A 26,133-nucleotide genomic window follows, 5' to 3' on the forward strand; every position below is an offset into this window, starting at 1 on the left:
GACACCCCATGTGTTATTGTGGGTAACAGGGAAAGCAACACCCCGAATGTTACTGTGGGTAACAGTGACAGGGACACCCTGTGCGTTACTGTGGATAACAGGGGTAGGGACACCCCGTGTGTTACTGTGTGTAAAAGTGACAGGGACACCCCGTGTGTTACTGTGGGTAACAGGGAGAGTTACAGCACGTGTGTTACTGTGAATAACAGTGACAGGGTCATCCCGTGTGTTACTGTGGCTAACAGGGATAGGGATGCCCCATGTGTTACTGTGGGTAACAGGGAGAGGTACACCCCGTGTGTTACTGTGGGTAACTGTGACAGGGTCACCCACGTGTGTGACTGTGGGAAACAGTGACAGGGACACCCCGTTTGTGACCGTGGGTAACTGTGACAGGGTCACCCCGTGTGTGACTGTGGGTAACAGTGACAGGGTCACCCTGTGTGTTACTGTGGGTAACAGTGACATGGACACCCCGTGTGTTACTGTGGGTAACAGTGACATGGACACCCCGTGTGTTACTGTGGGTAATAGGGACAGGGTCACCCCGTGTGTAACTGTCGGTAAAAGGTATAGGGACACCCTGTGTGTTACTGTGGGTAACAGGGACAGAGACACCCCGTGTGTGACTGTGGGTAACAGGGACAGAGACACCCCGTGTGTGACTGTGGAACAGGGACAGCGATACCCCATGTGTTACCGTGGGTAACAGGGAAAGGGACACCCTGAGTGTTACTGTGGGTAACAGGGATAGGGACACCCCGTGTGTTACTGTAGGTAACAGGGAGAGGGACACCCCGTGTGTGACTGTGGGTAACAGTGACAGGGTCACCCCGTGTGTGACTATGGGTAACAGTGACAGGGACACCCCGTGTGTTACTGTGGGTAACAGTGACATGGACACCCCGTGTGTTACTGTGGGTAATAGGGACAGGGACACACCGAGTGTTACTGAGGGTAACAGGGAAAGGGACACACCGAGTGTTACTGAGGGTAACAGGGAAAGGGACACACCGAGTGTTACTGTGGGTAACAGGAATAGGGACACCCCCCCTGTTACTGTGGGTAACCGAGACAGGGATATCTCGTATATTACTGTGGGTAACAGTGACAGGGACACCCTGTGTATTACTGTGAGTAACAGTCACAGGGACACTCTGTATGTTACTGTGGGCAACAGTGACAGGGACGGCCCGAGTGTTACTGTGGGTAACAGGGATAGGGACACCCTATGTGTTACTATGGGTAAGTGACAGGGACACCCTGTGTGTTACTGTGGGTAAGTGACAGGGACACCCTGTGTGTTACTGTGGGTAACAATGAGAGGGACACCCTGTGTGTTACTGTGGGTAACAGGGAGAGGGACACCCTGTATGTTACTGTGGGTTACAGTGACAGGGACACCCCGTGTGTTACTGTGGGTAACAATGAGAGGGACACCCCGTGTGTGACTGTGAGTAACAGGGTTAGGGACACCTCGTGTGTTACTTTGGGAAACGGGGATCGAGTCAGTGAGCCCTTGCTCAGTCAATGCTGTGAAAAGGAAACGGAGTGTCCTCAATGATCACTCACCCTGTTGATATCAGAGATCAGTTTGCCTTCACGGGGTACGTACAGCTTTTGGTTGTTCGCTCGAAGTTTACTCTGGATGGTGAAGAGGAGAACCTCCAGATTCCCCTTCTCCTCAAACCTGAAAGGAAATCAACAAGAACTCCCAGTGATGTTGCACCTGTTACACAATGTAACATCCCAAGGCACCTGACATTCAATTGCAGTCTGACGCCGAGTCACCTGAACAGCTCCGAGGCAGGGTGTCCGAACGTTCCGGCAGAGGGACACGGTTTGATGCTTGTCTGAAAACTCAGGAAGTCGGAGAGATTGAGAGACGGGGTTCCAGAGCTCGGGAAAGGAAATCGCAGCCTTCAGAATGAGCATGCATCCTGAATTGGGGGACGTCTCAGAGGGACATGGGGCTGCAGAGACAGGGTGGGTTTGGATAAACGAGAAGCGGATTTCAAATTCAATGTGTTGTCTGACAGGAATCCAACACTGGTCAACGTGGGAGCACTGTGGAACAGATCTCACGGTGAGTAAAACACAGGGAGCGGAGGTTTGGAATGCCTCGATGTGGAAGAGCAGCCTGGAATGTGTTCCAATAATTTGGAGGCAACAGGGCGAGGATTACAGCAGCAGACAAGCTGAGACTGGGATGTCAGGGAGGTGAGTACAGAATCTTAGCTACAATGCAGGTTTGTGTACCTTCTTGGGAACAAATATTACGAGCAGTGTGGCTTCATCTCAGACTGTTGCGAAGATAGGGGTATGGTCGGTTCCGAGCTGGGGCTGAGAATCTGGAATCAGTCCTGGCTCTGAGGCAGGGTTACAAGGCAGGGCATTCAGGTGTGCAAACCAAGAACCCATTACCTCGGCTGGAATCTCATTGACTTTGGGCCACCGATTGTCCAGGTAATGGCACCAATTCCGATCGCCTGGTCACAGTGCAAGGGGAGGTAGGGACAGCATCACCACTGGTGAGCCCAAGACTCGGGACTCAATTCCCATCGCGGCCTGGAACGGGGTCAGGGGGAAAACTCGGATCAGAGGTTGGGGACCCGGCCAAAGGCAGGATGAATGTACTAATTTGCCAAAAAGGGACTGATTTTTGACCGTGATAGCTGAACAAAGAGCTTCAGCATGGATACCGAGTTGACCACTCAACGAGGTTCGGGTTTCTGTGGGGTTGTTATTGGGGTGAAAGATTGGATCTTTCTCTCTGCTATTTGTAATTAGATCATTTCAAACAGTTTTTATATTGTCCAATATTGTTTTCTCCTGTGTAATACAATTTTATGTTCTTTGTTCAAAGTACATTTGGAGCCTCTTGTGAATATGTTCAGTGATTTGAATCCCATAGTAAACAAAGCTGGAAGTGACATGTATCGCCCATCTAGCTAGCTTTCACTCTGGGATATGATTGGTCCAATATTAACATCAGTTGGGATTATAACAAATTCCCCACTTTCAACATCCTGAGGATTATTATTGACCAGAAACTGAACGGGACCACCAACATTAACATAGTGTCTACAACAGCAGGTCAGAGGCAAGGAATACTGTGGTGACTAACTTCCCTCCTGACTCCCCAAAGCCTGTCTGCCATCTCAGGCAGGGAATGAGAGTTTTATGGTGGCTCAGTGGTTAGCACTGCTGCCTCACAGCGTCAAGCACCTGGGTTTGAATCCAGCCTTGAGCAACTGTTTGGAGTTTGCACATTCTCCCCAAGTCAGTATGGGTTTCCTCTGGATGCTCTGGTTTCACCTCACAGTCCAAAGATGTACAGGTTAGGTGGATTGGCCATGAGGAATGCAAAGTTACAAGGATAGGGTCGAGAAGTGGGTCTGGATGGGATGCTCTTTGGAGGGTAGATGGGGGCAGCTTCAACAACACACAAGAACTCAAAACCATCCAGGACAAAGCAGCCCCCGCTTGATTGGCACCACATCCACAAAGCTGAAAATGTGTTGCTGGAAAAGTGCAGCAGGTCAGGCAGCATCCAAAGAGCAGGAGAATCAATGTTTCGGGCATAGCCCTTCCTCAGGAATTCCTGAAGAAGGGCTCATGCCCAAAACGTCGATTATCCTGCTCTTTGGATGCTGCCTGACCTGCTGCGCTTTTCCAGCAACACATTTTCAGCTCTGATCTCCAGCATTTGCAGTCCTCACTTTCACCACATCCACAAACTTCCACTCCCTCCACCAATAACACTCAGTGGCAGCAGCGTGTACCATCCAAGAGATGCAGAAATTAAGGCTCCTTGACAATATCTTCCAAAGCCACAATCTCTACCCCTTAAAAGGATAAGGGCAGTAGATACTTGGGAACACAGCCACTTCCAAGTGTCCCTCCAAGCCACTCACCACCCTGACTTGGAAATGTATCACCGTTCCTTCCACTGTTACTAGGTCAAAATCTTGGAACTCTTCCTGTGAGGGCACTGAGGGTCTACCTACAATGTGTAGACACCGATAGTTCAAAAAGGGCTTTTGCCTGAAACGTCAATTCTCCTGCTCCTCGGATGCTACCTGACCTGCTGTGCTTTTCCAGCACCACATTCACGACTTCCCATTACCACCTTCTCAAAGGCAACTAGGGATGGGCAATAGATGGGGATTCTAATCAATAACAGCCCTGAACGTATAAAGAAACATTCTTTCTATTGACACTAACAGATCACCTGTACCTATGAAGGACCCAGTAAGTGTATTTGATTAGATTACTTACTTAGTGTGGAAACAGGCCCTTCGGCCCAACCAGTCCACACCGACCCTCTGAAGAGAGACCCACCTAGACCCATTTCCCTCTGACTAATGTACCTATAGGCAATTTAGCATGGCCAATCCACCTGACCTGCACATCCTTGGACTGTGGGAGGAAACCCACACAGACATGCCTGAGGTGGGAATTGAACCCGGATCTCTGGCACTGTGAGGCAGCAGTGCTAACCACTGAACCACCATGCCACCCACATTTGGCTCACATTCAATGCCTACTTTAGAGGTTTCTCCACAGTGCAGTAGTTCGTGAAGGCTTGTAGTTGCTGTTGAACACCAGTTAATGAGTTTGCGAAGCGTTGATTGCTGATCAGAGCGATGGTTTGCTCAATCCATTCCAGCAGCTCAGATGCCAACGTTTCATATCTCGAGATAATCTGTTCAATCTCCAGTACCTTGTCCAGGACCTGGCAGGGAAAGAAAGAGAGAGAGAGAGAGAGAGAGAGAGAAAGAAAGAGAAAGAGAGAAATGGTGGGGCGGGGAGAGAGACACAGAAGGAAGGATTTGAGGGTGAGTGCAACAAAGAGAGGTCGAAAGGCAGAAAGAGACAGAAACAGGGGACCGGACTTGAGCCACAAAGAATATCCAATCACAAAACTTTCACCAGGGCAGGTGAGTTACAGGATGGCCAAATCCACAAGCAGATGTTAGGAGGATGTGGGGAACGGCTGAGTGTCCAGGTGGCCTGGTTAGAAGGAGCACCTTGGTTTTCTACATCGTTCCCAAACACTTCCAGGACAGGGACAGCACAGGGTTCGATACAGACAGGCAGAGGAACACGTACAGGGAGAGCTTGTACATTCTCCACGTGTCTGCGTGGGTTTACTCCGAGTGCTCCTGTTCCCTACCACAGTCCAAAGATGTGCAGGTTAGGGTGGATCAGCCATGGGGAATTACCCATTGTGTCCGGGGATGTACAGGTAGATGGGTTAGCTATGGGGAATGCAGGGTTTCAGGGATAGGGTAGGGGACTGAGTCTGGGGGAGATGCTCTTCGGAGAGTCGAAGTGGACTCGATGGACAAAATGGCCTGCATCCACAATGTAAGGACTCTATGGTTCTACAAGACTGTGAGAGACAGTCAAGGCTAGTCATAGATAGTGAGGGATAATGGTAGGCAATGAGTGACAGTGAGGGACAGTGGATGACAGCAGGAGACAGTAGAGGACAGTGAGACACAGTGGAGGGCAGCGAGGGACAGCGAGAGGCAGCGAGGGGCAGCAAGGGACAGTGAAGGACAATGGGAGACAGTGGGTGAAAATGGGAGACAGTGAGGGATGGTAAGGTACAGGGGGAGACAGTGTGTAACAGTGAGGGATGATAAGGTACAGTGGGGGACAGTGGGGGACAGTGGGGGAGAGGTGAGGGGGAGGTGAGGGGCAGTGGGGGACGGTGGGGGACGGTGAGGGACGGTGGGGGACGGTGAGGGACGGTGAGGGACGGTGAGGGACGGTGAAGCATAGTGGGAGACAGTGAGGGACAGCGTGGGACAGCGAGGGGACAGCGCGGGACAGTGGGAGACAGGCAGTAGGATACAGGCATGGGATACAGTGACAGACGATGAGATAGCAAGGTACACATAGAGATACAGTTGACAGACAAAGAGGCGTCATGAGATAAAGTGAGATGCCACAACCCCGCAACTGATTCAGTCATGTCCTTCAGCAGGGAGGGATATCTGCCATCCTTACCCTGTCTGGCCTACACATGACTCCAGACCCACAGCAATGGGATTGAACCTTAACTGTTCTCTGGACAATTAGGGATTGAAAATAAATGCTAACACAGTCAATCAGGCTCCATCACATGAAAGGAATACAGAAAAATAAAATAAAGATTCAATAAATAACTCTTTGGCCTGCCTTGTTTTATCACAAAGTCATCTCTTACCTTTCCAATCCTCTTCCCTTCCACTGCAAGGGCCTTCATCTTGGAGAAGTAATGGTAATAGGAGACCACATAGGTGACAATAGACTTCTCATCGGGATTCTCCATGTTCACATCTAACAGAACGATTCAACATTTCCAACATCAGACATGTAGGGTTATACAAAACCACAACAACTCTGTACACTGTCCCCATCAAATACTCCCAGGACAGGGACAGCACGGGGTTAGATACAGAACCCATTAAACACTCCCAGGACAGGGACAGCATGGGGTTAGATACAGAGTGAAGCTCCCTCGAAACTGAACCCATTAAACACTCCCAGGACAGGGACAGCACGGGGTTAGATACAGGTAAAGCTGCCTCTACACTGTCCCTGCACCAAATACTCGCAGGACAGGGACAGCACGGGGTTAGATACAGAGTAAAGTTTCTCTACACTGTCCCCCATCAAACACTACCAGGACAGGGACAGTAGGGGGTTAGATAGAGTAAACCCCCCTCTACACTGTCCCCATTAAACACTCCCAGGACAGGGACAGCACAGGGTTAGACACAGAGTAAAGCTCTCTCTACACTGTTCCCAGCAAACACTCCCAGGCGAGGGAATCACAGGGTTAGATACAGAGTAAACCCCCCTCTACACTGTCCCCATCAAACACTCCCAGGACAGGGACAGCACAGGGTTAGATCCAGAGTAAAGCTCCCTCTTCACTGTTCCCATCAAACACTCCCAGGACAGGGATAGCACAGAGTTAGATACAGAGTGATGCTCCCTGTACACTGTTCCCATTAAACACTCCCAGGACAGGGTCAACATGGGGTTAGATACAGAGTGAAGCTCCCTCTACACTGTCCCTATCAAACACTCCCAGCTCAGGGACAGCATGGGGTTAGCTACAGAGTAAAGGTCCCTGTATACATTCGCCACCTAATATTCCCAAGACAGGGATGAGATTGTATACATCAGTAGCAGCCTTGATGGTCACTGGACAGTCAGTGTCTCTGCTGTGTGACATCAAATGGAGTAAACACAATCCCTTGTGGTGCCAATTTCCCACCGGGCTGAAACCAGCAAATGGCAAGGTAATGTCCCAGGATGCCCTCTGACACGAAGAGGCTCATGGTTCTACCTTCGGGATCCAGGAGCTTGGCCACGCCCAGCTGCTGCTCAGCCACATTAAATGCCTGCTGGAGGTTAAAGGTCGTGTTGGATTTCTGCAGTTTGGCGAAGTCAATGAGGTCACTCCTGAAAAAATGGCAAAAATCCAAATGATTACACCACGAGGGATGAAACACCGAGACCTCTGAGTGACCTTGGCTCTGGCTGTGGTCAGTGCACAGCAGGCCAGGCAGCATCTCAGGAATAGAGAATTCGACGTTTCGAGCATAAGCCCTTCATCAGGAATAAGAGAGAGAGAGCCAAGCAGGCTAAGATAAAAGGTAGGGAGGAGGGACTAGGGGGAGGGGCGATGGAGGTGGGATAGGTGGAAGGAGGTCAAGGTGAGGGTGATAGGCCGGAGTGGGGTGGGGGCGGAGAGGTGTAACGAGTCTGTTTGAGAACGTGGCTGAAGAGTTTCTGTGCAGAGGAGATGACCTGGGGGGTGCAGTGAGAGAGGGACTCACTGAAATCCTTGTAGAGGGAGGAAGAGAGCTTCTTCAAGGAAGGCATCCTTGTAAGAGGATTCGCAGTAGGTTAAAATCTTCGAGTAAAAAATGAGGTCTGCAGATGCTGGAGATCACAGCTGCAAATGTGTTGCTTTGACCAGCAACACATTTGCAGCTGTGATCTCCAGCATCTGCAGACCTCATTTTTTACTCTGGCTGTGGTCACTTTGGCCATATATTGGTTCAGTGGTTCCTTACAGTGCCTCAGGACAGGACAGGGCAGGGGCATTGATCTGGTGGAGATGACAGGGTCAGGAGCTGGCCAAACCCTGACTCTGTGATATTCCTGACAAACATGTATCTCAGTGAGCAGTGTTCCTGACATCTCCATCTGTCCTTTCATCAGTACCTCCCAGATTCCACTTGACTGGCACCCCATCCACCACTTTCAACATCCCCTCCCTCCACCACCGACGCTCAGTAGCAGCAGGACGTACCATCGACACGAAATTCACCAAAGATCCTCAGACAGCACCTTCCAAATCCACAATCACTTCCATCTAGAAGGACAACGGCAGCAGACACATGGGAACACCACCCCCTGCAAGTTCCTCTCCAAGACACTCACCATCCTGACTTGGAAATATATCACCATTCCTTCAGTGTCGCTGGGTCAAAATCTTGAAATTTCCTCCGTGAGGGCATTGTGGGTCTACCCACAGCAGGTGGACTGCAGTGGTTCAAGAAGGCAGCTCACCCCCCAACTTCTCAAGGGGCATCAAGGGATGGGCAATAGATACTGGGCTTGGATGTAGGATGAAGCCGTCCAGAGGCCCACTGAAGATGTTACCTAATATGGTAACAAAACATCTGGAAATGACCTTCCAGCTCAGCGATTAAACCTACATCCAGAACCTCAACCTGAGCTTCTCAAAACTCGCTAGATTGTGGGCTCGTTAACAATACTCAATATTGTGAAAAACAAAATGAAATACTGTAAAGACACTTAAGGGCTGTTGAAATCCTGAACCATCAACATGGGCCCTTATGGAGACACTAACTATGACGTGTGAAGGGAAACGCTGCGTGCCCCCTGAGGGGATACGGCCTACCCAGCATTCCCCTGGGGAGACAGAAAACTCTGCTGTAAACAGGGCTGTCAACCCAGGCACCATGCCTATTCTCAATGCCAAGGTGATTGGCCTTGCTCCATTGCATATCTCACAGGATCAGGAGCTCTGCTCACCCATGTGCTGATTAACATACAGAGAGAGAGAGAGATGGGAGAGCAGAGAGGGGGAAAACTAGACAGAGAGAAGGAGCGGTAAGGAGAAGGAAAGAGGGGGTAGAGAGAAAGACAAGCAAAGGAAGAAGGCTAAAGGAGAGAGTGGGAAATGGAGAGAGTGGGAACAAAGAACACAGAAGAACAACGAACAGTGCAGGACTGGAACAGGCCCTTCAGTCTACCGAGACACATGATGCCTTACTAAAATAAACATCTTATGCCTTGACGCAGTGTGTACCTCTCTATTCGCTGCCTATGTCTGTGAAAATGCCTCTTAAGTATTGCTATTGTATCCAGCAGCACATTTCAGGCACTTACCACCAGCCAGCTCTGTATCCATCTTACCCGCTCACCTCGGTTCCCATGTCACTTCAGCTTGTGAAACCAGCCTGCCATGAGGGGCCTTGTCAAAGGCTTTGCTAAGGTCCACATAGACAACATCTACCACCCTACCCTCATCTATCATCCTTGTCGCTTCATAAAAAACTTTATGAGACACAATCTTCCTCATACATATTACCTATCACTAACCAGTCCTTATTTTTCCAAATGTGAGTAAATCCTATCCCCAAGAATCTTCTCCAGTAAGTTTCATACCACTGATAGAAGGCCTTGTTGCCCTTCTTAAACAAAGGAACAAGGTTAGCTCTTCTCCAGTGCACTGGGATCGCTCCTGTGAATAAAAACACAAAAATTTCCCACAAGGCCGCAGCAATTTCTTCACAGGCCTCCCTCAGCATTCTGGGATTGATCCCATCAGGTCTTGGTGACGTGTTGAATCTTAATGCTTTTTAAAACACCCAATATTTCCTTTTTTATATCAACATGCCCAAGAATATCAGCATACCTCCCCCGAGACTCACCATCCATCACGTCCTTCTCCTTTGTGAATACCAAGGAAGAAGGAAAGATTGGAAGAAAAAGATAGTGAGGTGAACTTTGGTTAAAAAGAACTAATCGCCTTTCTTGCTCTGGCTTAGGAACCTATTTGGTTTACACTGAATGAGATTCACCAGTGATCCTTGGCAAGAAAGGGCTCTCATCTTAAACAAGATGTCCTTTATTTACATGATAGCAATCAGCTCCATGGTACATTTGTACGTCAAGGGCTCTTAAGGTTCAGAGGTAGTATCCATACCTCTGAGCCAGAAGGCTTGGGCACAATTCCCATCTGCTCCAATAGTGCGTCACTCCATATTGAGATAGCTTGTTTGAAATGTCTACATTCGGAAGTGATAGAGACAGAAATCACAGCCATGTGGGCTGTTCCTCACCCAGACAATCCCTTCACCCTAACAAACAGGACCTCAAAACCTGCAAAACTCCCCCTCCCCAAACCAACCCAAACACAGCGAGTCCCAGTCCCTGGTTATTGGGATCAGGTGTCCAACTCTGCCCTGGGACCTGCTAAGTTAGGTGTTGTCGGGAACACGGTGAGTTAATCTGTGGATGTAGCTTTTCATTCCACGTCATCGTCAGGTTGGGTGTAGCTGAACACAGGCTCCAACGTTAACCCTCTCTGTGCCACTACCTTATAAAACATTCTCTTACATTCTCTTCTCCTCTACCCCCCCCCCACCAAAGCCATAAGACCATAAGACATGGAGTGGAAGCAAGGCCATTCGGCCCATTGAGTCCACTCTGCCATTTAATCACAGCTGATGGCTGTTTCTTTAAAGCTATGAATTGTTTACTTTGTTCTTCGTAGACAGCATGTATTCTCCCCCTTCCACACCTTGAGTTACACCCACTTTACATCTTTGTGTCTTCCACAGCTGGTAACAGCCCCATTGGTCTTTTGTACTGAACCGCGTCACCATCTGCCCCCATTATTCCTCACCCTCTACCAAAAGTGTAAAAAATACCAACTTTCCTAGTCCTTACAGTTCTGAAGAAAAGTCACGCCCGATTGAAAATATTAACTCTGTTTCTCTCTGCACGACCTGCTGAGCTTCTCCAGCACTTTTTGTTTCTAGATTCGGACCTTCTGCAGTCTTTTACTTTCAACACTTGATCCCATGGCAGTCCCATCCCAGGGATTGGAAACGATTGTTTGGGGGGGGGGGGGGGGGGAATACTGGTGCTGTCTGAGACTGGTTGCTGATTCAAGACACAGGACATAGAACAGTACAGCACAGGATCAGGCCCTTCAGCCCATCATGTTGTGCTGAACATGACGCCAAATTTAATGAATCCCTTTTGCCTGTCCTTGGTCCATTCCTTAAGTATTCATACGCTGATCTAAAAGCCCCCTATCTATGTATTTGCCTCCACCAGCACCCCTGGCATTACGTTCCAAACTCCTACACTCTCTGCATAAAAAACTTGCCCCTCACATCACCTTTGAACTTGCCCGCTATCACCTTAAATGCATGCCCCCTTAGTATTAGACATTTCACCTTTGGATAAAGGTTCTGTCAACCCTATCTCTGCACCTCATAATTTCATAGACTTCAACCAAGTCTCCCCTCAGCCTCTGCCGCTCCAGAGAAAACAACTTGAGTTTTTCCAGCCTCTCCTTATCACTCCTACCCTCTAATCCAGGCAGCACCCTGGTAAACCTTTTTTGCAGGCCTCTCCAAAGCCTCCACATCCTTCCTGTAATGTGGTGGCCAGAACTGAATGCAATACGCAAGACATCTAATCCCAGCAGCCTCCAGCCCTGAGTCCTGTCCCCCCCCAAAGCAAAGACGTGTACCTGTGTTTGTGGATGAGAGCATTAAATGCAAGCCCGTCACTCCAGCTGCTGGTGAAGTTCTGCACATTCACACCGGGATATCTGAGGACAATAATCGAACAGATACGTTTAACAATTTAGCTGGGCCTTGTCTAGATCTGCGCAGACTGCTTAATTATCCTGTTTGCGACAGACATCAAACTTTCTGCTTTTAATAGGGGTTCGGTCACTTATTGTTCATGTGCTTCTTGAAAACTATGAAGAGGTGCTTCTGCAGCACTGTGTGTTGGTTCAGGACGAGGTAGATGACGCTGTGTTCTGTCACTAAGCCTCCTACTAATTGAAAGAAACTGGCAGTGTAACTCACACGGCTAGGACTGCGCAAGAGGGGAGACACTATCGTGACCCCCACCCCCCCTTGCTGTGATCAGTGTACATTCGCTTGAGGTGAAGGGCAGGAATGCTGTGGTTTAAACAGGTGCTGGGAGAGCTGACGCAGCTGATGTGGATCTGGTGAAACATCACACAACACCAGGTTATGGTCCAGGTTTTCAACTCTGTCCACCCCAGTCCAACCCCGGCCCCTCCAAATCACGATGGGGAGCTAGAAAAAAACCAGGCTGTCCAGCGTACTGTTAAGATTAAGAACACACCAGTGAGGCAGGGTGAGGGGGTGAAACAGAAAATTCCTATGGTGTGGTGGTAGTGTCCATACCTCTGGTCCAGTTTCAAGCCCTGCCTGCTACAGAGGTGCGTCAAAACATCGCTGAGCAGGTTGGTTAAAAATACCTCCATGGGGAAACTAATCCTGTGCCTTCCTCAACAAGAGGAACATTTGGATGAGGCTTGGAACCAATAGGAAGGTGAAGGGTACTGGCTGATTAAGTACCTTGAGCACATATAAAGAGAGACTTAACAGTTCCAGGCAGTATTGGGGGGTCACTCACCCAGACTGCTTCCCTTCTCTTGTCCATGACCAGGTACCCTTGGAGGGGAAAGAGGTGTTCGCTGGTACACTTGAGCCACCTGACCCAAGGGCATCACAGGGCGAGCTGCAGTGCATTGTTCACACTGGGAAGGACACTATAACTTAAATTCCATTAAAGATCTTGATTGTATTGTAACAATGGGTTTGCTTATTCTCGTTGCTCTTGCCATCAGTGTATAAAGAGAGCACGCTTCTCCCTCCCTCTGAGCCCAGTTGTCTCCAGAGAGGGGGTGCCCATTTCTACTGCCTCGCTCAAGGATTTCCAGAGACTGAGGGGCAGCAGGGGAGGGGGGAGGTGGGAACTGGAGCACATTGCTGTCATTCAATAAATTTCTGTTCAAGTTTTCATTTTCCTGTTTTCAATGGGATCAACCATTTGCTTCACATGGGTCCCTCAAAGATGGTGAAGAGCCATTTCTGCAGCACTGTGTACTGAACAGTGAGTGAAATATCTTCTTCACACCCATTCCGACTAGCTCTCCCAGGATCTTAGACAATGGTAAGAAGGCTCCTAGCGTGCAGTTGATCACTGCAATCCTGGCTAATACCAGCCCTGTACTGAATAAGAACAGAGAGATTTGGTCTGCCCTCTGACCCCCAGCCGATGCACTCTGACCTCCAGCCTCCACCCCCGTCAGTATGATCACTCACCCAGCTGTCTTCATCTGACACCACAGCAGGAGAGCGTCTTTGGCCGAGCGAGTCTCGCGGTTATCTTCTGTGTTGATTTTAATCACCTGAATCTGAAGCAGAGACACCTGCAAAAGAGCCTGAAAGACCAATTTGGCCGCCCCAGACCCTTCTCCACTCAGAGACCCTCTCCCACCAATCACTCAATTTATTCTGACTCTCAGCTTCGCCCCCATTCCTAGTTCCAGCTCCTCCTCCAATTCAAACCTCCTGCCACCCAGCACCCGCCCCCACGCCGGACTCTTCAACTCTCAGTCTCTACAAGTACTCTCCCCTCCTCTTCCCCTTTCTCAGATACCCTTCCCCCTCCCCCCTCTGTTTTGTATCCCTTACCCTCCTGCACCTCCCAGCCATAAACACATCCTCTCCACTGTCGAGTTCTCAGTTCCTCCTCCTCCCCAAACATCCTCCTCTCTCACTAACTCTCCCGAACCCTCAGAATCTTTTTCTCCCCTTTCTCTGTCCCTCACCCTCTTGCCCCTAATCGGAGATCTTTCCCCGAGAGAGCAGGCACTGACTCGAACAGCCCAGGATGGTCCTTGGTCAAGGTCTGCCTGGAAGCCGTTACCTGAAAACGGAGGATAATGGTCCAGATGAGGCCAAGAGTGAGCCGGTGGTTTCCGTCGACGATGTCGTGCGAGCCCACATTCTCCAGGTGAACACGCTGCTCCTTCAGGAACTGTAGAGCCTTGTCCACATTCTCCAGGGAATGGATTCGCATCCGGCCCCGTGTCGGCTTGGGCTACAGTTGGGGAACACCATCGCACACCATCGTCAGAACTAACACACGGCCAACAACAACTTGTATAGACATTTCTAAAAAGCATGAGGGGTGTAGATAAGTTGAATGGTGGGTGTTGTGTCCCTCGGGTGGGGGATTTCAAGACTAGGGGACATGTTTTAGAGCTGAGAGGAGGAAGATTTTAAAAGAATAAATATTTTTTCCACAGGGTGGCTGGTGTGAGGAATGAACTTCCAGAGGAAATGGCGTTAGCGGTTTTGGAGGGATATGGCCCAAAGGAAGGCAGGTGACATAAGCTTATATTGGGAACTTGGTCATAATGAGCAGGTTAGACCGAGGGGTCTGTTTCTGCACTGTGTGACTCCAAGTTGTTTACCCACGAGCTAGTCTAAGTCAGCGAGCACAGGGCTGATGGGAGAACAGGATTTGTTGTGAGGAAGGATACAGAAAAACAGGAGCTTTGGGTGACCTCAAGTTTATAGAAGGTGGAATGTGAGAGGCCAGCTTTGAGTGTGTCAGAAGAGATAGGCCTGGAGCCAACCAGGTGTGAGCTGTAAACTAGAGAGAGAGAGAGAGAGAGAACAACAAATAACAATCCTCCAAGGGCAGAGGGAAGTGAGATTTCCTTTTGCTCTTCAAGCAAGGCCAATGGGCATACACTGTTCTGATCCAGAACAATTACAGAAACATGATCATTTTGGTCGGCATGGACCAGTTTGGGCTGAAGGGCCTGTCTCCCTGCTGTAGGACTCAATGGCAGCAGGGTGAGACTAAGGATGGGATCTGAACATCTGCCAGGTATTTAACACTTAGAAAGGACAGAAATATAGGGAGAGGAGGTGGGGGAGCATTGTTAGTAAAGGAGCAATAATTGAAAACAGAAATCGCTGAAAAAGCTCAGCAGGTCCAGCAGCATCTGTGCAGAGAAATCACAGTTAACATTTCAGGTTCAGTGACCCTTCCTCAGAAACGAAGGGTCTAGTGGTCTCAAGTTTCTGAGGAAAGGTTACTGGACCTGAACTATTAACTCTGACTTCTCCCCACAGATGTTGCCAGGCCTGCTGAGCTTTTCCAGCAACTTCTGTTTTTGTTTCTGATTTCCAGCATCCGCAGGCCTTTCGGTTTTTAATGAGGAAGGATACTGGCTCAGAAAACCTTGACGTAGAAACTGTACAGGTGGAGGTCCAAAACTCAAAGGAGATTATTTGTAGGCCCCCAAGCAGTAGTCGTGATGTAAGAGAATGCATTAAACAGGAGATTTGTATTGCATTCAATTTTGGTCACTACATTGTAGGAAGGATGTCAAGGCTTTGGAGAGGGTTCAGAAGAGGTTTACCAAGATGCTGCCTGGAGATTAGAAATGCAATTAATCAGGTTACAACTGTAATCATGGGTGAGTTTAATTTACATATACATCGGACTATCCAAACCACCATGAAGCAGGATTTCCTGGCGTGAAGACCTCATGGTTTTTTTAGACTAATACATTGAGAAACCAATTAGAGAGCAGGCTGTTCTAGACCAGGTATTGTGTGCAATGAAAAAGCATTAACTAACAATCCTGCTGTATTAGGGAAGAGCGATCATAAAATTATAGAATTGTTCATTAAGATGGAGAGTGAAGAAGTTAAATCCAAAACTAAGATCTTGAATCTAACTAAAGGTTATGAAGTACAAATTGGCGATAATGGAATGGAGAATGTTTCTAAAAGCCCTGCCATAAATGGGTACACAATGGCTAATATTTTAAGAATGTATGTATGAATTACAACAATTATTCATTCCCATCTAACCCAAAAATGAAATAGGAAGGTTGGTTCAACCATGGCTTGCAAAATCAATTCAGGGTGGTATTAAGTCCAAAGTGGAGACAAATAAAATTGCCTGAAAAAACAGCAAACCTGAGTTTAGAATTCAGCAAAAAAAAACGACAATAGATTTGATCAAGAAGTACAGAGCATACAGCAGAGTATGAAAGTGAACTTGCAGGAACATAAAAACTGACTGTAAAAGCTTCTATAAATATGCGAAAAGAAACAATCAGTGAAGACAAATGTCGATCCTCAGAAATGGACGTGACTGTAATGGGGAACAAAGCAATGGTAGAAGAACTGAACACATTTTCGGGTTGTGTCTTCACAAAAGAGAACAGAAGTAATTTCCCAAAAATCTTAGAATGCCAAGATCTACTGAGAAGAAAGAATTGAATAAAATCAGTATTAGTAACAAAATGATATAAGAGAAATTCATGAGGCTAAAGGCAGACAAATCCCAAGGGCCTGAAAAATCTACATCCCACAGTATTCAAGGAAGTGGCCCTGGAAATATTGGACTTGCTGGTAGGCATGTTCTAAACTCCAATGGGCTCCAAAGTGGTTCCTCCAGACTGGCGGGTGCTAAGTATAGCCTCACTATTTAAAACAAAAAGGAATAAATTGAAGAAATATAGAGCACTTTGTCTAACATTGGCTCAGGGGAAAATGCTAGTGTCTATTATAAAATATATGATAACAGAACACTTGCAGAGCATTTAGTCAGCACGAGGTTATGAATGATTTGGAAATGCCAGTGTTGAACTGGAATGTACAAAGTTAAAAATCACATAACACCAGGTTATAGTCCAACAGGTTTACTTGGAGGCACTAGCTTTCGGAGTGACGCTCCTTCATGAAGGAGCAGCGCTCCAAAAGCTAGTGCTTCCAAATAAACCTGTTGGACTATAAGCTGGTGTTGTGTGATTTTTAACTCTGAGATTATGAAAGGCCCTTCACAAATCCACTAGGTTCTTCTGAAGATGTAACAAATAGAATAGATAAGGGAGAATCGGTGGATGTGGCGGTTAATAGATTGCCATGGATTGCATGGTGTTACCAGGCCCCCGGTAAATGGCAGGAAGACTGAAGGTGGATCTATTACCAGCTGCTCTCCCGACAGAACCTCCAGCAGTTTGGTCAGTATGCAGCCATCACGCAAGTCCACGTACAGATCTGTGACCCGACACATCACCCGCGCCAGGTGAGAATTCATCCACTTGGTAAAGGTCTTCTTCTGTACAGCATCCCGCTCATCTGGTGGGGCGGTGGGGGGTGGAGGGGCGAAAGGGGAGGGAGGGAGAAATAGAGAGAGAGGAAGAGAGAGAGAGATGGACAGAGTGGGTCAGAGGCATGGAGGGAGAGCAGGAGAGAGGGAGAGGAGAGAAGGAGGGGAAGAGGAAGGGGAAGAGAGGAAAGGGAGAGAGGGAAAGGAGGGAGAGGGAGAAGGACGGTGTCAAGAGTAGACAGAGAGAGAGAGGAAGAGGAGGCAGAGAGGGAGAGAAACAGATAGAGAGAAAGGGAGAGATAAGAAGAGGGAGGGAGAGAGGGACAGAGAGAGAGGGAGAGACAGATAGAAAAAGGGAGAAAGAGAAAAAGGGGAGAGGGATGGAGAAGGAAAGAGGGGGTAGAGATACAGGGAGGGAGAAGGACAGAGACATAGAAGGGGATAGAGAGAGAGGGAGAGATGGGGGGGGAGAGAGAGAGAGGGAAAGGGAATGAGAGGGAGAGGAAGGCAGAAAGTTGCAGGGAGAGGGAGGGAGAGGTGAAGGTGTTAAATCACAGCCTAGTACCTCTCCACACACCATTAGCACAGAGTAACTCCCTCAGTGATTATACAAGGCTCACCTCGAATCTGCACCCTCTCTAGGGCAAAGAGACTGTTAAGCTGAGGCTCCTTAAGGAGCCATTCCCCTGTTGGGAACTTCACTCCACCATATAACCAAGCAATGCCTGGGAATGTTGGAATGGGTCCGGATATAACCACAGCATGTAAAGCTGACAAAGAGAACAAGGTTAGACAGAAACTGTCGGAATCTCCAAAAAATCAGAGCTGGTGTTATCTGATTGAGATATACATGTGCTAATGTCGTTTGTTTAATTCATTCAGGATGAGGGCATTGCTGGGTGGGTCAGCATTTATTGGCCATTCCTAATTGCCTAGAGGGCAGTTAAGAGTCAACCACATGGAGTCACATGTAGGCCAGACCTGGTAAGGATGGCTTTTTCCTTCCCCAAAGGACATTAGTGAACCAGATAGGCTTTTCCTAATAATTCAAGGTCATCATTAGATCTTTAATTCCTGACTTTTTTAAAAAATTGAATGCAATTTCTACAATTTGCTGTGTGGCAGAGTTCAAATCCAGTTCCCCAGAACATGACCTGGGTCTCTGCATTAACAATCCGGCAATACCACTGCTGACAGAAAGATTTTTGAAGATTTGCAAGAATTTTGTTGCAAATCTACACTTTAGCACAAACACTAGTTTCAACCTTACCCCGTCCAGAAATCAACACCCCATCCCCATTGCGGAAGGCCCCAGCTGCACAATACAAAGGTCACCCACTTCCAATCAACTCTGGAGCGAAAGGGACCAGCATTTCTAATTCCAGCCCAGGCCATGTCAAAGGTCAAGGAGCTCATACCGAGGGTGTAGCGACAAACAGAAGACACCAAGGGTCGATGGATGCTGCGGCAATTGCGAGGGTCAGCTTGCCAGCATGTTTACACCTCCCAAACGCCCTCCCCCCACCCCAACCACCCCACCAGTGGCAGTGAGCTGCCCAATCCCACCTTTCCCTTGTAATTCCCCTCCCACCCCCACCACCTCAACCTCCCAGGGGGCACTGACATTCTGCCTGTTCCTCAGCCAGAATACATACGTCACCTCCTCGGAGCGCACCATTGGCTGAGGATAGATTTTCAACAGCAAATTCCAGTTTTCATGGTCAGTTCAGCTTGCAAAGGTATGACACTCACAAACCCAAAATGAGAAAAGTGACTGAAATGAACATTAAAGTTTTACTATAAACAATTTTCACTTCCTACATGGAGGCACCGTTGGCTCGGCCCTGTATTTACTGGCTATCCCTAGCTGCGTCTTGAGAAGGTGGTGGTGAGCTACCATCTTGTCTCGCTACAGCTGGTTGACCCACAATGCCATTGGGTATTGCTGCATTTGGACACGGATTGCTTCAGTTTCTGAAGAAGCGCTGAACATTGTGCAGTCCTCAATGAACGCCCTCACCTCTGACCTTATAATGGCAGGAAGGTCATTGATGAAACAGCTCAAGAATGTGGGGCATTGACTGTGGAGAGGAGGCTTTTACAGCAGTGAGGGAGGCATTTCATGTAGTGAGTGGGGCAGTTACTGTGGAGAGGAGGGTCCCTACTGAGTGAGTTGATGAGGTTTAAGTCGGTTAAGACTCACCAGCGAGGGCTTTGATCCTGGATGATTCAAACAATTTGGAGGTGCTGTGCTCCTCTTCCCATTGACTGTCTGAGGTCTCCCATCGACTGCTCACTTTGTATTGTCGCTGCACCTCCATGTTGTCGAGGTCAGTGGCCGTAGATGACATGGTGTCAAGGTTCAGAGGTCAGATGTCTTGGGTAAAAGTGGGAAGCTTGAAATCTGAAAAGAAAACGAAGGCACTGTTATGCCATGTAGATATTTTCTATATCGACCTGTCCAGGGATGTCATTCCACACATCTGCAACTGATGGGACTCAATCTGGATTCCTGTCTCAGAGCTAGAGATATTACCACTGCACCATAAAAGGCCCATCACTTGTGCTCTGTAACCATGGTAACAAATGAGAAAAGAACAACTACAATAAAACAATAACAGCAAACTCACTATACCTGAGACAACCCAGCTTCTCATTGATGATGGCTGAGGGTTGGTGGTATAGTGGTAACATCATGAGACTAGGACCCCACAGGCCCCAGGCCATGAGTTCAAATCCCATCAGGTCAGTTACTGGAATTTAAATCCAATTCATAAAATCTCTGTGACGGCAACTACATTTGAAAATATATGGATTGATTAGCAATACGCTGCATGGTGTTGTGCAGGTCATGTCTCATAAACTTGATTGGGTTTTTTTGAAATAGACATTCCTGATGAAGGGCTTGTGCCTGAAACGTCGATTCTCCTGCTCCTCGGATGCTGCCTGCTTTTCCAGCGTCACACTCTCGACTCTGATCTCCAACAGCTGCAGTCCTCACTTCCTCCTTTTGTTGAAGTAGTGACAAATGATTGATGAGGGTAGGGTGACAGATGTTATCTACGTGGACTTTAGCAAGGCCTTTGACAAGGTCTTTCATGGCAGGCTGATACAGAAGGTGAAGTCAGATGGGATCCACAGTGAGTAGGTAAGATGGATTCAGTCATCAAAGACTGAGAGTAGTGATAGAAGGGTGTTTTTTTTCAAAATGGAGAACTGTGACCAGTGGTACTCTGCAGGAATCAGTGCCGGGACACACACACCACCACCACCCCCCCCACCCATCCACCTTTTTTTTTTGATTAGATTACTTACAGTGTGGAAACAGGCCCTTCGGCCCAACAAGTCCACACCGACCCGCTGAAGCGCAACCCACCCATACCCCTACATATACACCTTACCTAACACTACGGGCAATTTAGCATGGCCAATTCACCTGACCCGCACATCTTTGGACTGTGGGAGGAAACCGGAGCACCCGGAGTAAACCCACGCAGACACGGGGAGAACATGCAAACTCCACACAGTCAGTCGCCTGAGGCAGGAATTGAACCCGGGTCCCTGGCGCTGTGAGGCAGCAGTGCTAACCACTGTGCCACCGTGCCGCCCTTGTTTATAATATATATAAATCGGTTCTATGTATTAGTCTGGGGTAAATGTAGAGCAGTAGGGGAATGGGTCTGAGTGGGTTACTCTTTGGAGGGTCAGTGTTGGACCGAAGGGCCTGTTTCCACAAAGTAGGGATTCTATATCCATATCGTATATAAATATATTTGTATACAATATATATATAAATGATTTGGATGAGAAGGTAGATGGCCTGATCAGTAAATCTGTGGATGACACGAAGACTGGGGAAAGCAGTGGACAGTGAGGAGGATACAGCAGGATAAAAATTAGGCCAGTATCTTGGGCAGCGAAATGGCAGATGAAACTTAATCTGGACAAACGCACGGTGGTGTTTTTTGGAAGGTTTATTGCAGGAGGGAAGTGTACAGTAAATGGCCGAACCCTTAGTAGCATTAACATACAGTGGGATCTAAACATACAGGTCTACAGTTCCCTAAAAGTGGCAACACAAGTGGGTAAGTTGGTCAAGAAGGCATAAGGCATGTTTGCCCTCTTGTTTGGGTCACAGAGAATAAAAGTTGGCAAGTCATGTTCCATTTGTATAGAACATTAGTGAGGCCACATTTGGAATATAGAGGAACCTCAATTATCCGGCATTCAATTATCCGAATATCGGATTATCCGGCAAGATCACAGGGTCCCGATGTTCGGCTAAACTATGTTATCCAGCTATCAGTTATCCAGAATTCGGTTAACCGAATGAAATACTGCTCACCCGCGTCTTTCAGATAATCGAGGTTCCTCTGTATTGTGTACAGTTCCAGTCACCATACTACCAGAAGGATGTGGAGGCTTTGGAGAGGGCGCAGAAACTGTTTACCAGGATGTTGCCCGTTTGGAGGATATTAACTATGAGGAGAGATTGGACAAACCTGGTTTTTGTTATCACTCAAACATCGAAGGATGAGGGGCGAGCTGATGGAAGGTTACAAGATTATCAGAGGCATGGATAGTTGAAAACTTTTTCCCCAGGGTGGAAATGTCAATTATAGGGGACTGACATTTAACTAAAAAAGGGGGGGGGGGGGTTAATGGAGACATAAGAAGCAAAATTTTTTACACAAAGAGTGATATCTGCGGAGGAGGTGGTGGAAGCAGAGGCATCTTGACAGATATATGAACAGGGAGGGAATAGAGGGATATGACAATGTCAAGAGGTTTTCAGTTTAGAAAGGCTAGGTGGGCCGAAAGGCCTGTTCCCATGCTGCACTGCTCTGTGTTCTTTGTTTCATCAATTGTTGTAAAATCCCATTGGGCACACTAACGCCCCATAGGGAAGGAAATTGGTCATCCTTTTTCCATTCCTGATAGATAGCCTCATTCCTGATGGAGGGCTTATGCCTGAAACATTGATTCTCCTGCTCCTCGTTTGACCTGCTGCGCTTTTCCAGCACCGTACTCTCAACGCGCTTATCCAGTACTGATATCCGGTGCAGTCAAACTGGGGAGGATCGGCAAAGCTGAGATCTTCATGGATAGCACAATCAGCGAGGTGGTCTGACTGCAGAGGCAGAAATGAAACAGGTGATCAATAGACACCGAAGAATCACCAGGCGGGAAGACCCATGGGGCCATTCCCCCTTACTAGCACAGTCAAACAGAGCAGGAGTGATAGGAGATTCACTTGTGAGGGGAACAGACAGAGGTTTCTGTGATCACAGGTTATTTTATGTTACGACTGACAGGGTCAAAGCTATCATTGAGCAGCTACAGGACATTCTGAAGGAGGAGGAAGTACTGCCAGAGGTCATGGCCCATGTTGGTACCAGCACACACCTAAATATAGGGATGAGCTGCTGTAAACAGAATAGAGAAAGCTTGCATATAAATTACAAAGCAGGGCCTCAAAGGTAACCATCTCAGAGTTACTCCCAGTGCCACGTTCTAGCATGATCAGGAATAGTCTTGTTGAAGGTGTGGCTTTAGGGAAGGTTTAAAAGGCAGGCATTTTAAATTCTTGAGGCAATGGGACGGATTCTGGGGAAGATAGATTCTGTACAAGCTGGAGGGGTCGCACCCTAGCAGGGGTGTTTGTTTGTACTGTGGAGTGGGGCAAGGTTTTAACTACAGTGTCCTCAGGAGGCGAGAGTGAGGGAAACAAGAATGGAATTGAAAAGGAGAAAGCAAAAGTGGAAAATGGAGGAAACAACAGCAGAGGGGCACATGGTACAAAGGAAGAGTAAACATTTTTAAAAAGTCAAGTCTGAAACTACTAAATTTGAATGCACAGAGGATTCACAACAACATTGGCAAATTGACAGTGCAAATGGTTGTAAAGGAGTACAAAATCACTGCGATTACAGAGACAGAGATGTAGGCAAAGACTAAGAACTGAGCATCGAAAGGGTATTCAATCCTTCCGGAGAAGCAACAATAAGTAGGAGGTGGAATGCTCCTACTGGTGAAAGATGGCAAAGCAGAGTGCTTTCTGGGATGGCAGGTTTGTCCCATGAGGAGAGGATGGATTTCTGTTCTCATTGGAAAGAAGGCGGCTAAGAGGGGATTTGATTGAGACATACAAGATGATCAGAGGATTAGATAGGGTAGACAGTGAAAATCTTTTTCCTAGGATGATGACGTCAACATGTACGAGGGGGGCATAACTACAAATTGAGGGGTGATAGATTTAAGACAGATGTCAGAGGCAGGTTCTTTACTCGGAGAGTAATAAGGGTGTGGAATGCCCTACCTGCCAATGTAGTTAACTCAGCCAAATTAGGGAGAATTAATCAATCCTTGGACAAGCACATGGATGATGATGGGATAGTGTGGGGGAACGAGCTGAGAATAGTTCACAGGTCGGCACAACATCGAGGGCCGAAGGGTCTGTTCTGCGCTGTATTGTTCTATGTTCTATACTCCCCCCGGCCGAGGGACCAGAACAAGGGGTCACAGACTCAGAACATATAATCAGCCATATTGGACTGAGATGAGGAAAAAAATCATCACTCAGAGTGTGGTGTCCCTGTGGAATTCTCTACTGCAGAAAGCTGTACAGGCCAGGTTACTCGATAAATTTCTGAATGAAACAGACAGATATCTAGAAGCTAAAAGCATCGACATGTATGAGGAGAACAAGAACATGGCATCGAGGTAGAGGTTCGATGGGCAAAATGGCCTACTCCTACTCCTAATTTCCTTCCCTAAAGGATATTAGTGACTTCAATGGGGTTTTATAATAATCAAGGATAGGTTCATGGTTACCATCACTGAGATTTGCTTTTCTGATTAATTACTTGAATATAAATTCCACCAGCAATACTGAACAAACCCAGTATAAAATATTAAGGCAGGATATTTCTCACCAATGCTCAGAGCTACCACAATCTGTTCTACAAGTTGCAGTCCAGACCCAACAAACTCCATGACCAACTCTGATTGGGCACATTCCTGAAAGTTTAATCACATGACATCTTTGCAAGTGATGCTTAGTCATGTGACATCTGAACACATGACTTTTACAATTGCAACTTGTGTTTCCCAAAGAAAGTTTGACTCATAGGTAGTCTTTACTTCTGGTTTCATATTGCTGTACACTAAATTCCAGAACAAGGTAGGTTCCTGTGAGTAAGGGCAGAAAATTTTATGGGGGGGGGAGAAGAAGGGTAGAATATTGAAGATGCAATGATTTAACTTTGCAGTGTCTAATGGTAACTTAGTGATGTTGGTTGTGAATTTCTCAGGAGTGCCCTGGAGTTGTGAATTAATCTCCAGGGGACACTGCTTCAGTTTTGCCGCACCCTTTGGTTCTAAGAAGGCTGCCAACTGGGGGAGGGAAGTTGATGGTCAAAAGACATCCCGTGAGATAAATCTCTTCAGAGTGTGGCCCTGAGAATGGGAAGTGTGTGAGAAAGGGCAGGAGAGACATTGAGAAACACATCCAGCCACAAGTTGGTAAACCCACTTTGGAACCAGTAACAAATTGTAAAATGGCAGCGTTCAAATATTCTCAGAACAGACAGTAATACAATGACTTACTGTTTACAGCTAAAGGGTATAACACCCTGATATCCTGCCTGTAATCATTCAATAACTCAGAACCCCAAAAGGTACTGTTTGAATCTCTCTCCTGGTGACAAGAAAGGTGGCATGTCACAGTGTCATACGACCCTTCGGTTCAACCAGTCCACGCCAACTATGTTTCTCCAAAGTAAACTACACCTGCCTGCATCTGATCCGTATCCCTCCAAACCCCTCCAATCTGTGAACTTATCCAAATGTCCTTTAAATGTTGTAACTGTACCTGCATCTACTACTTCCTCTGGCAGTTCATTTCACAAACTAACCACCCTCTCTGTGAAACATTTGCCCCTCAGGTCCCTTTTTAAATCTTTCTGCTCTAACCTTAAACCCGTGCCCTCTAGTTTTGAACTCCCCTACACTGTGGGAAAAGACCTTGGCTATTCACCCTATCTATACCCCACATGATTTTACAAATCTCTAAGGTCACCCCTCAACCTCCTACATTCCAGTAAAAAAAATGTCCCAGCATCCCCTTAACTCCAATCCTGGCAACATCCTTGTAAATCTCTTCTGAACACTTGCCAATTTATTAATCCCCTTCCGATAGCAGGGTGACCAGAACTGGACACGGTACTCCAGAAGAGGCCTCACCAACATCCTGTACAACCCCAGCAATAAGTCCCAAATCCCAGATTCAAGATCTGCCCAATGAAGGCAAGCGTGCTAAACACCTCCTTAACCAGCAGTCTACCTATGACGCAATTTCAAAGAATTATGTACCTGAACCCCGAGATGTCTCTGTTTAACAACACTCCCAAGGGCCCTACCAGTAACTGTATAAGTTCTGCCCTTGTTCGTTTTACCAAAATGCAATACTTCCCATTTGAACTGAACTGAACTCCATCTGCCACTCCTCAGCCCATTGGCCCAGTTGATCAAGATCTCTTCAAAATCTTTAATAACCACCTTTACTTTCCACTATGCAGCCGATTTTGACATCATCTGCAAACTTACTAACCAGGCCTCCTAAATTCTCATCCAAATTGTTTATATAAATGACACACAACAATGGATCCAGCACCAATCCCTGCAGAACCCCACTGGTCACAGGCCTCCAATCTGAGAAACAACACTCCACCCCGTCAACCTCTGTCTCCTCGCGTCAAGCCAATTTTGTATTCAATTGGCAAGCTGTCTCTGGATCCCATGTGATCTAACTTCACTAACCAATTTACCATGCGGAACCTTATCAAAAGCTTTATTAATGTCCATGTAAACACCATCTGCAGCACT

The 26,133-nt window shown here is 47.5% G+C and overlaps 1 protein-coding gene across 1 annotated transcript in view; it reads right to left on the reverse strand.

Annotated features, from left to right (window-relative positions):
• LOC132836640 (spectrin beta chain, non-erythrocytic 4-like) overlaps positions 1–19,598 on the reverse strand; it is a 197,079-nt gene extending 177,481 nt beyond the window's left edge. The window contains exons 1-9 of the mRNA XM_060856031.1: positions 19,451–19,598; positions 17,125–17,276; positions 14,035–14,208; positions 13,428–13,519; positions 11,810–11,890; positions 7,352–7,467; positions 6,221–6,333; positions 4,551–4,738; positions 1,573–1,690 (exon numbers count right to left, since the gene is read on the reverse strand). Of these exons, the coding sequence (XP_060712014.1) occupies positions 1,573–1,690; positions 4,551–4,738; positions 6,221–6,333; positions 7,352–7,467; positions 11,810–11,890; positions 13,428–13,519; positions 14,035–14,208; positions 17,125–17,276; positions 19,451–19,598 (1,182 nt within the window). The remainder of the gene's footprint in view (positions 1–1,572; positions 1,691–4,550; positions 4,739–6,220; positions 6,334–7,351; positions 7,468–11,809; positions 11,891–13,427; positions 13,520–14,034; positions 14,209–17,124; positions 17,277–19,450) is intronic.
• Positions 19,599–26,133: the final 6,535 nt, after the last annotated feature.

This window comes from Hemiscyllium ocellatum, chromosome 47 (assembly GCF_020745735.1).
Source record: "Hemiscyllium ocellatum isolate sHemOce1 chromosome 47, sHemOce1.pat.X.cur, whole genome shotgun sequence".
Classification (NCBI taxonomy): Eukaryota; Metazoa; Chordata; class Chondrichthyes; order Orectolobiformes; family Hemiscylliidae; genus Hemiscyllium; species Hemiscyllium ocellatum.